This window comes from Anomaloglossus baeobatrachus, chromosome 1 (assembly GCF_048569485.1).
Source record: "Anomaloglossus baeobatrachus isolate aAnoBae1 chromosome 1, aAnoBae1.hap1, whole genome shotgun sequence".
Lineage (NCBI taxonomy): Eukaryota > Metazoa > Chordata > Amphibia > Anura > Aromobatidae > Anomaloglossus > Anomaloglossus baeobatrachus.
The window spans coordinates 183,980,958-183,996,817 of record NC_134353.1 but is presented as its reverse complement, the minus strand read 5'-3'; the positions used below and the strand labels follow the sequence as shown (position 1 = coordinate 183,996,817).

Here is a 15,860-nt window from a genome sequence, read left to right as displayed (position 1 = left end):
CACCTAAGCCTCTCAAAGTCACTTCAAATGTGATGTGGTCCCTAAAAAAATGGTTTTGTAAATTTTGATGTAAAAATGAGAAATTGCTGATAAACTTTGAACTCTTCTAACTTCCTAACAAAAAAAAATTTTGTTTCCAAAATTGCGCTTATGTAAAGTAGACAGGTGGGAAATGTTATTTATTAACTATTTTCTGTCACAGAAATCTCTGGTTTAACGGTATAAAAATTCAAAAGTTAAATATTGCAAATTTTTCAAAATCTTTGCCAAAATTCATTTTTTTTTTTTATAAACGCAAAAAATATTGTCCAAAATTTTGTAACAATATGTTACGAAAAAACAATCTCAGAATCACCGGGACCCGTTGAAGCGTTCCAGAGTTATAACCTCATGAAGTGACACTGGTCACAATTGCAAAATTTGGTCTGGTCATTAAGGTGAAAATTAGTTCTGTCACTAAGGGGTTAAAGAAAAGTGGGCCAAAATTCTCCAGAATGATGTCAGAGACTGGTACAGAAAATGGTTATTGCTGCTACAGATGATTCTACAAGCGATTTTTTTCATGAGTGTACTTAATTTTTCACACACTGCTTCTGTATTTTAGCTTATTTTGGGGGTAAATAATGACCTGGTGTAATTTCTAATGTGTTGGTGTTCATTGGAGATTGCATTTATTTCATTTAAGATTTTCAAAGCACCAATGTTATTTATATTATGTCCTGATTGTAAAATCATAGAATTCAAAGAGGGTGTATTTAGTTTTCTCAAGGGTGTATGTATATTTGTATATGACACGTTTTGTTTTCTATCATTTCCCATTTTTCTATATGCAGCCGGCAATGTCAGTAATTGAAAATGTCCTTTTTTTTGCTGTTTTGCTACATCCAATATATGTTTGGATCTTTGCTGTAAGGCTATGTTCACACGCTGCATCTTTTACTGTGTTTTTGGTGCATTTAAAAATGTGCTTTTCCTTCTCCCAGCAAAGTCTGAGATTTCTATTTTGCTGTCCGCACAGTGCATCTTTTAATGGCTGTATCTTGGCTGCGTTTTTAAAGACGCGGACAAGATGCAGCATGTCAATTCTTTTTGTGTCTTGTCCCTGCGTTTTGAAGGACTGGCAGATCAATCCTCCGCTGACTCGAGGTCGGCGGGGGATTGATCCTTGGTATCTGTCTAGATGCCGGTTCCCATAGAGTCAATGGGGACCAGAATCTGGTGCAAAGGGGTAGGAGCAAGTGCTTCATGCTTACGGAATCACCGGCGCAGCTATCACACTGCTCTCGCGGCCGGTCATTCACTTCCCGAGCTGCTCACGTCCTTCATTGAATATGTATTGATTCCCCCACCCACCGGTGGCTGTGATTGGTTGCAGTTAGACGCGCCCCCATGCTGAGTAACAGCTGTCTGAGTGCAACCAATCACAGCCGTCGATGGGCGGGCCTATATCGTACAGTACAATAAATACATTTTTAAGACACAACGTGCGGTCCCCCCACTTTTGATACACAGCCAAGATAAAGCCTCACAGCTGAGAGATGGTATTCTCAGGCTGGGGAGACCCACGTTTTTGGGAGCCCCCATTAGATGCGACAGTCCTGGAACTTTACACAGCTCACCCCAATCGCCCTATGCAGTGGCAATCTGGGTAATAGGGAGTTAATGGCAGCCTATAGTTGCCACTAAAAAGCCAACAATGAATAAGGGAGCTCTGGTATTTCATTTCTGCTATAGGAATATATGAAAAGAGATATTTAGTTTATGTATTGGCCAATGCATGTAAGCCCGGTCTCCACGGCAAGGTAATCTCTGTAAACCGGGAACCTAAGTTAAAAATGCCACTATCTGGGATAAAAGCATCCCTGCCTGGGCAGCTAGACTAAAAATCTAATTTGAAATGCCACTATCTGGGTTACAAACCTCCATGATTGGGCAGCTAGACTCCTGCTATAAAGGATGTGAACACAGCCTGGTTATAGGGCGGAGTGCTCAATCATAAAGAGATTCACTACAAATATATCATGTAGTTGCTATGTTTTTTCAGCTAGCACCTATTCAAACTTGGATGTATGGGTCAGTTTTTTTTATATATATATTCATAGCTGCCACTAAGTCCTAGATTAGTAATAACAGGCGTCTACCCGAGACACCCTCCATCACTAATCTGCAAGTGAAATGAAATAAACACAAACACCGAAATAATGCTTTATTTGGAATAAAAGACAAAAAAAGCACCCTATTTCACCACTTTATTAACCCCAACACAACCCTCCATGTCCGATGCGTGGCTCACTCCAGTCACTCGGGTGATTGTTGTCACAGGTGGAGGACTCCCACTGTGGCTTGCGGGTAACCTGAGTGACATCACCGCTTATCGCACGGCTCACTTCAGTTGCTTGGTGGAGCTCACAGCAAGCAGTCTTGTGCTATGGCCACTCGTTGTGATTGTCAGATGTAGCAGAGCTGTAAGCGTCGTCTGACCTCATATGGATTATGTCGAACCTGGACGGGTATTTGGGGGGTTAATAAAGTGGTGAAATAGGGTGCTTTTTTGTCTTTCAAATAAAGGATTTTTTTGGGTGTTTGTGTTTATTTTCACTTACAGATTAGTGATGGGTGGTGTCTCATAGACTCCTGCTGTCACTAAGCTAAGGCTTAGTAGCAGCTGAGGGCTGTTAACTTCTTATTATTCCGATTTCCACCACACCAGGGCTGCTATTGATAGGCTGGAAAGGGCCAAATAACGATGACCCTTCCAACGCTAATATCAGCCCCCAGATGTCTGCTGTACCTTTTGCTGCTGTTTTTTTTTGTTTTTTTTGTTTTTTTTGTTTTTTTTTTAAATCAAATAATTAAAAAAAAAAAAAAGCATGGGATCCCCTCATGTTTTCATAACCAGCCAAGGTACAGCACACAGCTGAGGGTTGCAGCCTGCAGCTGCTGTTCCTGTGCTGCATCTGAAGAATGGGGGACCTCCACATCATTTTTTTAACAATTGTTTTAAAAAAACAGCTGGCCAAGCTAGCTATCCCTCATCAAGCTATTCTGTTATTTCTTTGTCTATTATCTATTACTTATTATCTATTATCTATCATTCTAGCTATCTATCAATTATCCTATCCTATCCTGTTTTCTTTCTCCTTTAAAAAATGCATTAACAAAAATGTGGCAAAAGTCATGTGTTCTTTGGGCCACAAGCTGCATTTTCTGAGCCCACAGGGAAAAGATGCAGTCAGGAAAAAAAAATGTCGTGTGAACAAAGCCTAATAGTGTTTTATATCAGAAAAACAAACTATTGCATTCTTAGAGAAACTTTGCCTATGAAATATGTAGTACATTGTATAAACTAATAAAGAAAGTGTGTTTCTGTATATGTAACAAGATGTAGCCTACGGCAACCAGACAGAAAAAAATGATCGTAAACAATAAGACTTATACAGGGTGGGCCATTTATATGGATACACCTTAATAAAATGGGAATGGTTGGTGAAATCAACTTCCTGTTTGTGGCTCATTAGTATATGGGAAGGGGGGAAACTTTTCAAGATGGGTGGTGACCATGGCGGTCATTTTGAAGTCAGCCATTTTGAATCCAACTTTATTTTTTTCAATGGGAAGAGGGTCATGTAACACATCAATCTTATTGAGAATTTCACAAGGATAAACAATGGTGTGCTTGGTTTTCTTTACTTTCCAGGACACTGTTTATGTAGGAATGCTCGGACCTGACACCCATAATGTGGTGGTGCATCACATTGTGGGTGTCCGGTCCGAGCATTCCTACATGAACAGTGTCCTGGAAAGTGGATTGGACATCGTGGGCCAGTTGAATGGCCACCAAGGTCTTCCGATCTGACCCCCTTAGACTTTTATCTTTGGGGTCATCTGAAGGCAATTATCTATACTGTGAAGATACAAGATGTGCAGCATCTGAAACAATGGATACTGGAAGCCTGTGCTAGCATTTCCTCTACGGTGTTGCCATCAGTGTGTCAAGAGAGGGAGAAGAGGGTTGCATTGACAATCCAACACAATGGGCAGCACTTTGAACACATTTTATAAGTGGTCATAAAATTGTAAATAACTAATGAACGAAAAAAGTTATGCTATAACCAAGCACACCATTGTTTTTTCTTGTGAAATTCTCAATAAGATTGATGTGTTACATGACCCTCTTCCCATTGAAAAAAATAAAGTTGGATCCAAAATTGCTGATTTCAAAATGCCCACCATGGTCACCACCCATCTTGAAAGGTTTTCCCCCTCCCATATACTAATGAGCCACAAACAGGAAGTTGATTTCACCAACCATTCCCGTTTTGTTTAGGTGTATCCATATAAATGGCCCACTCTGTAGTTCAAAAAGTGACAAAATAACCATTTTATTAAAGGCAATGTCAGAAGGTTTTTGCTATGTATTATGACAGCAGAATGAGGTAGGGACAGAGACTCTGATTCAAGTGATGTCACTTAGTTTACTGGGTGCATCAGTTATGATAGGGCATTGAAAACAGACTATCTGTTTTCAATGCCCTAATGATAATAGCAGAGTTCAGACGTTGAGCTGTGTATAACTCGCTCACACCACAGCTTTCTGTGTACAGTGACAGGAAGCTGCTAATTAGTGGTGAAGCAGTTGGTGGACCAGGAGTCACAAAGGCAGTTGTAATGTAGTGATAATCTCCTGCTGATAAAACACTAATTGTATAGAAACAGCAAAACACAGTCTTGTATGTTACACATCCCTGGTACTTATGTTGGTTATGCGGCTCTGTACTAAGCCATACTACTACCTATATGATGTTCGTAAGAGGGCAACAATTAACTAGAATGGTAATGTGGGTTCACTGTAAAACAGAGAAAGATTATCAACTATTTAGGATGACTTCACTCAGACATACCTGTTGTAAAATCACAAAGCTGTTCTGACACGAATGTGTTTGCAGGTCTGGCGACCGTTGAAGCTTATAATGTGAAGGCAAATGAATGGTTTCATGTAGCACCAATGAACACTAGGAGAAGTAGTGTTGGAGTTGGTGTTGTTGGAGGTGAGTTGTCTAAATATATGATGGATGTTATTGAACTTTTAAAAATTGTTTTTGGTCTTTATAGTCTTGACAATGCCATAATGTCCATTTCTTATACTTTCCTAGGAATGCTGTACGCTGTTGGAGGTTACGATGGAGCATCACGACAGTGTCTTAGCACAGTTGAATGTTATAACCCTAGCACAAATGAATGGAGTTACATTTCCGAAATGGGCACACGAAGGAGTGGAGCCGGTATGAAAAAACAATGTATCAATACTACGAAAAGTGAAAAGGAGGATATTCTGTCTCATACCTTAGTACCATTTGGTTCTAAAGTTGGCAGAGTTTATAGATGTTGTATTGCTGTCCATGTTCCTCACGTTTTCTAGTCACCATGTAATTCTGCAGGAAATGTAGAAGGCCATACAGTAGGCACTTTAATCCATGCTATATATCATATGTAATACTGTGCGCATTTACAGGTTTGATCCCAGGAATGATTACATGGTTACCATGAAGAAAAAAAAATGAAAGTCTGATGTATTACAGTAGATGTGCACAGAACAGGTTTATACCTTAGTGTCTTGATAAGAGCACATATCCTAGATGACGTGTGGCCAGTTACAGGCTGTGACGTCGCTTGTCATTTACCCACATGACTTTTTAACCTATAACTCGTGTTTTTTGTTTGCAGGTGTGGGGGTCCTGAGCGGATTGCTCTATGCAGTTGGAGGCCATGATGGTCCATTAGTTAGAAAAAGTGTTGAGGTCTATGACCCCTCAACTAATCTGTGGAAACAAGTTGCGGACATGAATATGTGCCGGAGAAATGCAGGTACGTTTCCATGACATGCTGTACCATATATAATTTTTGACTGTCATTTCAGCAGTCTCTCCTCAGTCTGCAGGGTTAATGTGGACAGAACTCTGGTAACCTAGATAATGAGCTCCCCTGCTTTATAGTGCCGAGGTTCTGATTATTAGGCAAGGTAAAATATCAGATTTGCACACAGGCATAAAAAGATGTAACCCTACAAGCAGTTAATCAGGCCTCACCTTCCTGACTACTGTTATCTACTGATATCTGTTGTCTGTACTTGGCTCCATTAATTGTGCAGGTTCAGTGAAGTTTATGTATGCTTTACACTCATCTGCGATTATGTTCATTGTTTATATTATTGCATATCTATTATTGTGCTTTTATGAGGTGCCATTCTGTGCATTGGCCTTGACTTCTCACCATAGGTTCTTGTATGTTGGGGCTGTACAGAATACAGCCAGTGCTTATCTGCTTAGTCATGATATGGAATTGGTATTATAGAGTGTTTAGCATTAAATTGTATCTTAAAGAGTAGTCAGAGCCCTTCGGCCCATGTAGTTCTATTGGAGTTGTAAGTAGGGATCAGCGAACACGAACTGTAAAGTTCAGGGTCTGCCCTGAGCATCTTGTATTCGGTGCTGAACCCAGAACACAGACTTTTGACTGTACATCCAGTTCTAATTCGGGTTTGTCACCCAAATAAAGCTTGTTGCAGGCTAGTATTTTTAATCTGGGGGTGCCAATATTCGTAGCTCTTCCCATCCTGATATTACCAGCTCCTACCTGTGTGTTTACCATGGCTGGATATAAAAAATGAGGGGGACCCCCTCCTCTATTTTGATATCCAGCCACCGTAAAGATCACAGGTCGGGGCTGCAGCCTGCAGCTGCTGTTTTACTTGTGCTGGCTATCAAAATAGGGCAGAGCCTATGTCTATTTATTTTTACACTACTATACCGCAAACTGCAACCAATCACAGATGTGGACACAGGGTGGGGGGGGGTGTATAGTAGTCTTCAACCAATCACAGACACTGTCACAGAGGGTGAGCAGGGAAGGACTGCTTGATGAACCTGAATGAGCTTGCCTGGAAGAGAGTCTGACTGCACTATGATTCTCTGGGAAACACGGTATGTGTAACTATCCTGCTCTAACTACCATTTAACTTTCATTTGCAGCTCCCTAGTGCTTGCTTCGGCTATTTTACAGCCCCAAACTTCTTGACCCCATTGACTTGTATGAGGTTTGTTGTTCGGGGTCAAATTTTACGGCAAGTTCGCCTACCGAACCAGATATTTTTTTTTTTGTTTAGTTCGTGCTGATTCGGCAAATCCGAATATCTACGTGTCTGCTCATCACTATTCGTAAGGAAATGGATGTTGTCATGCAGCCAATTGTCAGCAATGTACCTGGGAGCATCATGTGGGGAAAAAATACTCATATAATATGTTCAGTATTAAAAAAAACACATAAGCTATTTTACAAGCTTGCAAGCTACAATATTTTATATATTTTTGAGCTAAAATTAACAACATGATTTTTACCATTTCCTAAGGATTTTGATGAAAAAAATTCATTTTTGTTATGGGCTGCACAAGTCTAATTCCAAACTTGTTTTGTCTTCGATAAACGTTTCTAAATTGATTTAATTTCAAATTCATGGAATGAAAAAGTTTTGAGATGTGTATTTAATCATTAATTTCATTTGGCCATGTTTCATCTGTGATGTCACTATAAAACTATATTGCTGACCCTGTTACTTCTGTACTAAGGTTCCCCATTCTGGGCCCCTTCCAGAAATATACTGTATGTCCCCTATCCTGGCATATAGGATCCCCATCCTGGGATATATGTCCCTCATCATGTCCCTCAGATATACCTTATCCTGGTATATATCAACCTTCATCTCCCCCTCTTCTGTGATTGACAGCTCTAGCTACAGGTACCGTCACACTAAGCGACGGCCCAGCAATCCCACCAGCGAGATCTGACCTGGCAGGGATCGCTAGAGCGTCGCTACATGGTCGCTGGTGAGCTGTCACACAGGCAGATCTCCACATCCATCAGAGATCAGCCACCAGCGACCCGTGTAACGACGCTGTCCTTGGTAACCATAGTACACATTGGGTTACTAAGCAAAGCCTTTGCTTGGTTACCCGATGTGTACCTTGGTTACCAGCTAGCTACGTGTACAGGGAGCAGGGAGACGGCTTCTAGAAGCTGCGGACGCTGGTAACCAAGGTAAATATCGGGTAACCATGCAAAGCCTTTGCTTGGTTACCTGATGTGTACCTTGGTTACCAGCGTCCGCAGAAGACTGCTCCCTGCACATTCAGATCATTGGCTCCTGCTGTTAAACACAGCGATGTGTGCTTCACAGCGGGAGAGCAACGACCAAAAAATGGTCCAGGACATTCAGCAATGACCGGCGACCTCACAGCAGGGGCCTGGTCGTTGGTGGATGTCACACACACCGACATCGCTGTTGCGTCCCAAAAACCGTGACTCAGCAGCGATGTCGCTTAGTGAGATGTGGTCTTTAGTAGAGCCAAAGAAGGGAGGAGATAGAAAACCAGCAGGTGGGATGGTGTATTTAAATGATTAGCCCCACCATGATGCAGGAGAGCGCCTGTACTTGGTGTGAACAGTCATCCTGGCTGATAGTCTCTTTAAGGTCCATTTACACTAGCTGGCCATTGGCACAGCTGGTCATCGGTTGTTTAATCTCCTGTTTACAAAGGCAGAAACATGTACACAGGCAGAAGCATTTTGCTTGCTTGTTACGCTGGTTTCACATCAGCGTTTTTCTGTGGCACTGCCGGATCCGAAACAAGTACAGTACAGTTCAATACAGTTCACAGGCATCGCGGCAAGCTCCGGTCACATGACCGCATGTGACAGGAGCTTGCCAGTGAACTGTATTGAAATGTACTGCACTTGTGCCGGATTCGGCAGTGCCACAGAAAAACGCTGATGTGAAACCAGCCTTAGAATTCTTGGGTATGCTCCATCACGATAATCGTGCAGTGTAAATACCCCTTTAGTCTACCTGTGTCTGTCTAGACTGGCAATCAAACAACCAAGTTCTAAGGACACAAATTTATTTAATGTTGCTTATGTACCACCTGCATTATACAGTTCTGTACAATAAGGGGCACACAGTTAAATTAACAAGTAACAATTCCATATGAAGCCAAGTAATATATTCACTGTTCACATGTCTTTGTAAATATGCACTATCCATGAATGCAGTCAGTTTTATATTTTTCATAGATTCACATGTTTTGTCATTTCTGTGGAATTTCACTGGAAAGTCCGCACTTATCACCATTCAGAATTAAATATAGCTTTGACCACAGAAATAACTTCTCAAAATCGAGCCGCTGAACTCTGCCTGCACTGTGCCGAATTGTGTTGTGCATTTTACTGAAACCAAATGGGTCTTTGTCCTCCTCCACACTGAGCGGATCCCTAATGGGATCATTGTTTAGGGACCAGTGTTATCTTTCGCTTTTTCTTCTTATGACTAGGTGTCTGTGCGGTTGATGGCATGTTGTACGTTGTCGGAGGTGATGATGGGTCTTGTAATTTGGCATCAGTGGAGTATTATAACCCAGCAAGTGACAAATGGACGCTTTTGCCATCTTGTATGAGCACAGGGAGAAGTTATGCAGGTAAATATTTGGGTTTTTTTTTTTGTCAGTGCTTTGTACTTTGTCCTGTGTATTATTAACAGAGGTCTGTGATAATTTTAACAAATGTCGGTATGAGCCCATAGGGCCTCATTATATTGGAATGGCTGATGTATACAGACTGGGAATAAGGTAAATGAACACAGTCTGATGGCAGACATTTTTTATATTCTAAACTATTTTTGTAATTAATCAGTGCACAAAATTGTTGCTAATTTGTTACTGGCATTTTATAGTTTTGATGGGTTCTATGGCAGTCGGGAGCTCTATCAATAGCTGACATATCTGTTTATCTTAGTACACCTATTAAGCGAAAGAAAAATGTATAGAAATACGAAAAATAATTCAAAAAGCCAGCAATCTTTTTCCCTTTTAAATTGTCCCTAGTCCCCACCTATATATTTATTCCCTACTAATATTCGGTATACATGTACAGGGTATTGTAGTTGCACTTGTATACAGGGGGCCCAGGAGTTGCACCTTTTTTTTTTTTATTTACTGAGAAAAATTAAATGAGCAAAATTTAAAAAAGAAAAAAATATACATTTAATTTATTAAAAAGCTGAATAAATAAAAAAAAAACTTTTTAGTAATATGCTAAATAAATATCCTAAGACACATATCTTCCAACCTGGGGAAATTTCTTGGGTTTTCCACTGGACTGGTAACTCAGAGCCTCAACAAAAGACAAAATACTTTCTGGCAAAATAAGAAAAAAAAACTAGCCAATATTTGAGTACATACTTACGAAAAAGATATGAAGCATATTTTGTTTTCAGTACCAAGCTCTATAAAACTTTGGGTGTAAATGCTCCATCACTGGAAGATGAATGCTGTAGGGACGTAGTTGTAGAATTATTTCTTCTAGGGGTTGGTTTATGTTTCAAGGCCCCTGCAAACCTGAAGTCGTGCTGGAAAAATGGGTCCCAAAAAATTCCATAAGGTGCTCGTGATGACAGCCTAAACTACTAGATATATAGAAATATAATTTTTTTTAACTAGTCTTATTGTTGGCAAAAAAATGATTATCATCAGCATATCACCCCATTTATACAGGGAATGTGCAGCTGATAACATACTTTATTGGAATGGAACGATCATACTAGGGGCCTCAATAAACATGACCATTATCTCGGAATGACTTGTAAAATAGTTGACTGGTGCTTGTTCGTCAAAATGCTCTGTACTTTTTATTAGGCCTAGCCCATCACAAGCGAACCCCCCGATGTTCGTGTTCAGTAGATTCGCCCAAACTTTTTGTAAAGTTAGAGTTCGGGTTTTGAGAATGCGAACTTGCATCCGAACACCAAACTTCTAGTAGAATAGATACACACGGCACTTCTGTTAGGATGGTGCACAAGTAGGTTCCAAAACAGTCTTCAATCAATTACAGAAAACTTGGTACTCATATGGTGGTTGAAACCAGCAAAATGCATACGGTGGACACCGCAGGACTCCTCTTAGTATTGTTTGCTGATTCTTTAACCAGCCAAGGCACCTGCACAATACTAGTATTGAGCCTCGCACAGTGATAAAGGTCTTGACAGACCGAAACATCTGCATTTTGCTGGTTTGCAAAAATTCGCCCTTTAAAAATTTTCAATCACCATATGAGTGCCAAGTTTTCTGTAATTGATCGAACACCGAATTTAGACTTTATTTTACAGCCCCCCGCCCCATCCCATAATTATAAAGAATATAGTTAATAATAAACATTGTCATTATACTTACAGGTCCCACGACGCGTCCTGTGGACCCGCTCAGCCGCTGTCTCCCAGCTGCTTCTGCTTCCGGGTCCGATCATTAACTTCCGGTGGTATTCACTGCACTGCTCGTCACTCGGCAGTCTCTGGTTGTTTTCGGCGGTGACATCAGGGTTCACCCGAGTCCATGGCTAGTGAATACTGTTATGCTGAGGCCATACGGGGATTACTGCGAGTCCTTGTATGACACTCGGCTCACGCTGGCAGCACAGTGGGAGCCGAGTGTCATGCGACCGTGGTCCGATCGCGCAATCAGACCACAGCTGCGGAGGGGAGGGTCGGCACTGCAGAGGAAAGGGAGGGGTTTATTTCCCAATCTCCTCCGTTGCTGGCTGATGCGATAATCGCACTGCACTCGTGTTACACCTGTATAACGTAAAAAAAAAGCTGTTTTTTTTTTTTTTTTTTTGGCAGACCCATAGAGAATGAATGAACTAGTAGTTGGGCATCCTACTTGCTGCTACATTTTATAATGGGATAAAAGTGCACTTTCGTGGATAAAATCCCCATTATGCTGATTGCTGTTTCTCAGTGGTCAGACTACCAGTAAATTACCACATAGCATCATCCGGATAGGTGAGAATTTGTTTTCACCGAACCACCAATTTAACCCCTTAACGACCCATGACGTACTGGGTACGTCATGGATCGTGTGCCGGTAAGCCCCGCCCCCTGCCGCCGGTAGGCGGCTGCGATCCGCGCACATATCAGCTGTTATCAACAGCTGACATGTGTGCCTGCTAGCCGCGGGTGGAATCGCTTCCACCCGCGGCCATTAACCCCTTACATTTCGCTGCCAAAATCTGGCAGCGATATGTATATGGGCGCCGCCATGACAGTCACTTACCCCGCCCCCACCGGAAGTCACGTGACATGATCACGTGACTTTCGGTGGTTGCCATGGTAGCACGGGGTCATGTGATGACGCCTGTAGCTAACATGACTCACTTCCTCTCAATGCCGGAATACAGCCGGCATTGAAAGTAAAGCAGCAAATCTGCAGTTATCAGCTCTGTAGCTGAGATCTGCAGATAGTGCAGAGCGATCGGATTGCTGATCGCTATAGCCCCATAGGGGGACTAGTAAAATAAAAAAAAGTAAAAAAAAAAGTTTTAAAAAAAATAAAAAAACCCTAAAAGTTCAAATCACCTCCCTTTCACCCCATTGAAAATTAAAGGGTTAAAAAAATACAAAATACACACATTTGGTATCGCCACATTCAGAAATGCCCGATCTATCAAAATATAAAATCAATGAATCTGATCAGTAAACGGCGTAGCGTCAAAAAAATTCCAAACGCCAAAATTAAGTTTTTTGGTCGCCGCAAATTTTGCGCAAAATGCAATAACAGGCGATCAAAACGTAGCATCTGCGCAAAAATGGTACCGTTAAAAACGTCAGGTCGAGACGCAAAAAATAAGCCATCACTGAGCCTCAGATCCTGAAAAATGAGAACGCTACGGGTTTTGGAATATGGCGCAAAACGTGCGCCACGTTTTTTGGACAAGCTTGTGCATTGTTTTTAACCCCTTAGATACAAGTAAACCTATACATGTTTGGTGTCTACAAACTCGCACTGACCTGAGGCATCACATAGATATCTCAGTTTTACCATATAGTGAACACAGTGAATAAAATATCCCAAAAACTATTGTACGATCACACTTTTTTTGCAATTTTTCCGCACTTGGAATTTTTTTGCCGTCTTCCAGTACACTATATGGGAAAACTTATGGTTTCATTTAAAAGTACAACTCGTCCCGCAAAAAACAAGCCCTCATATGGCAAGATTAAAGGAAAAATAAAAAAGTTACGCCTCTCGGAAGAAGGGGAGCAAAAAACAAAAACGCAAAAACGGAAAGTGCCCGGGGGCTGAAGGGGTTAAGGTCCATTTACACAGGCCCATTTTTATATATCGTTCTGGTTCGTTCATCTATCCTGACAGAATTGTATGAGGATAGAAGGATCCAATTGGCTCACGAACAAGCGTTTTGCTTCGTCAGCTGGTTGGCAGCAATAATTTGGGCCTTAGGAATGCTCGTTCGTCAATTCTTGGCCCGTGTAAACCAGTCTTTTTTTACATCTGCCATTTTTAATTGAAATGTCTCTGCTTGAATGTGTTTCTGTACCGTTAACTGGTTAATGTTTTGGAATAATATAATGTATATCTTTGAGTAGTCCTGTAATATGTGTGTTTTTATCAATTAGAGGTTTCCATTTTTTCCTGTTGTATAAGTAATACACTGCTTGTCTCTTTTCTCTGTAGGTGTTACAGTTATTGATAAGCCATTATGATCTGAGCTTTGGCCTTCTGATAGCGCGGGTATATAGTGAAGTATGGCATTACTTCATTGCTTGTAATTACAAGCTGTGGCAAAGGAAATTAAAGCCTTTTCGTCTGCAGTAAAGCGCAGCAGCCGCCGAAGATTACCCTAGGTTGAAGTATTGCTCAGAGTTCTTCTGAAGGGAGCAGATGTCTGGATTTTGATCTGGCTTGTGACATTTGTTCACACAATTCTTCCCAACTGTGAAACAAAAAATGAAAGAAACAAAGCTGCTTTCATGTCATCCAGCTCTTGCGGACCACGGTTGACCTAAGGATGTCTCTATAAAGAAGGATTTCAAGTGCCGTGTCTTTGGTGAGGTGGACTAGGCAAATAGTGACATATATCTTTTTGGAATCTACATTGGTAGAATGTTAGGAGTCCTATTTTCACATACGAGGATGCTTTTTTCATCTATGTGAATAAAATCAAAACTGTGTGTGTATGTCTGTGCTTACGTGTATTGTATAATTGTAATTGCTGCTTTTTTCAAAGCAGTCCAACTGTTGGGTTACTGCACTATTTATATTTGGCACAGTCCTAAAAAATTTGCCAGTACTATTGTGAGACAAAGTTGTATTTTTTTTATTATGTATATTTAAAAAGTGCCACATGATCTGGTCAGTGGTATTTGGGAGGGAAGGGGGAAGGGTTGTTACACGCATTGCCAAATGTTGTTTTTTTTTTTTTGTTTTTGTTTTTTATAGAAAAAGAAAAATAAATTATGAATCAATGATTATTTATGATGTGTTTTGTATAAATTTGCACAAATTTCAATTTCATTGTAATTCCTTTCTTTGTGAAGGAATTGTATAGCATGGCAATGATTTTTCAGTTTTCCAAATAAGCTTGTGAATTTCAAGTGAATATGCATGATTTAAGCATTTGTCAGTGTAGTTAAATTATTTTACATAAAAAGGGCATCAATCCGCTTTGTCTGGAAGTGCTATTACCAGATGTTTTCTTATGAACAGTTATAGTTTCTTTTATCTTTTAACAACTCACAAATGTACGTACTATTGATTACATATTTCTTTCAATAAAATTTTTGTATCACAATCCGAATGTTTTCATCTTGACTGGCGGATGGAGTTATTTTAATTTTGCATTTACACAAGCAGATATACTAAACAAGCATTGTAGGAACACTTGTTTTTTATTATTCACTGGTGTAAACATGGCGATCACCTGACAAGCAACATGAAAGTTCGTCATGTGACCGGATCGTTATTACTGGCAAAAAAATAATTATCGGCAGCACATCGCCCTGTGTATTCAGGGGTTGTGCCACCGATAACATAATGCTTTATTGGAATGGAACGATCATATTAGGAAGCTCTATAAACATGCCGATAAATGAGCTCTGAACGACTTGTATATGGTTGATTGGCACCTGTTGGGTGAGGGAAGCAATGATTATTTATGAGGGCTAATAAGCGGCCCCGGAAGTAGCATTACAGCCTTGTGGGAGACTGGTAAGTATAATGCGCTTGCTATATATAATCTCTGTATCCCTTCTACCACTATTTTAAAGCATCGATTTCTTATATGGAGATCGGCGTCCGGGCAGATATCCGGGATAAATTCCAAGCCGGAACTGGGTTTCTTTTTGTTTGTTTTTTTTCTTCTAACCCTAGAATGTGCATCCTGGGCCTTTTAGGCCCGTTAGCTTACATTTTTGCTATTTTCTGCAAGATTACTTTAGTTAGAATATTGAAACTCTAGGTATTCCTCAAGTATGTCGTTTAGTAATATTATTATTATTTATTAGCATAGCACCATTTATTCCATGGCACGTTACATGTGAAAGGGGTATACAAAATAGGGACAAGTAAAATAATCATAAACAATACAAGGCACAGACTGGTACAGGAGGATAGAGGTCCCTGCCAGCGAGGGCTCACAGTCTACAACGGATAGGTAAGGATACAGTAGGCGAGGGTAGAGCTGGTCATGCAGCGCTGTATCAGTCTGAGGGTTACGGCAGGTTGTAGGCTTGTCGGAAGAGGTGGTAATATCCAGTTGTTCATATAATTTTATGTGATAGGCATTTTGGTATAACAATGATTTTTTTGGGAAACCCCATATTCACATAACACGGGCCTTTTAGGCCCGTACTATGTTTATCATTTACTCATCAATGTTTGTGTCACAAGTTACTGTGTTATTGTAGTCAAGGTTGCTGGGGAGGGGTATGGATCATGCCTGTGTGTTGAAAAATGTTTTCTGTC

At 40.6% G+C, this 15,860-nt stretch overlaps 1 protein-coding gene across 2 annotated transcripts in view; it reads left to right on the top strand.

Annotated features, from left to right (window-relative positions):
- KLHL2 (kelch like family member 2) overlaps window positions 1-14,688 on the top strand; it is a 268,283-nt gene extending 253,595 nt beyond the window's left edge. For both annotated transcript variants that reach the window (XM_075347338.1, XM_075347331.1), the window contains 5 exons: window positions 4,947-5,048; window positions 5,154-5,282; window positions 5,725-5,865; window positions 9,381-9,524; window positions 13,572-14,688. In XM_075347338.1, the coding sequence (XP_075203453.1) occupies window positions 4,947-5,048; window positions 5,154-5,282; window positions 5,725-5,865; window positions 9,381-9,524; window positions 13,572-13,600 (545 nt within the window). In that variant the 3' untranslated portion in view covers window positions 13,601-14,688. The remainder of the gene's footprint in view (window positions 1-4,946; window positions 5,049-5,153; window positions 5,283-5,724; window positions 5,866-9,380; window positions 9,525-13,571) is intronic.
- The last annotated feature ends 1,172 nt before the right edge of the window (window positions 14,689-15,860 follow it).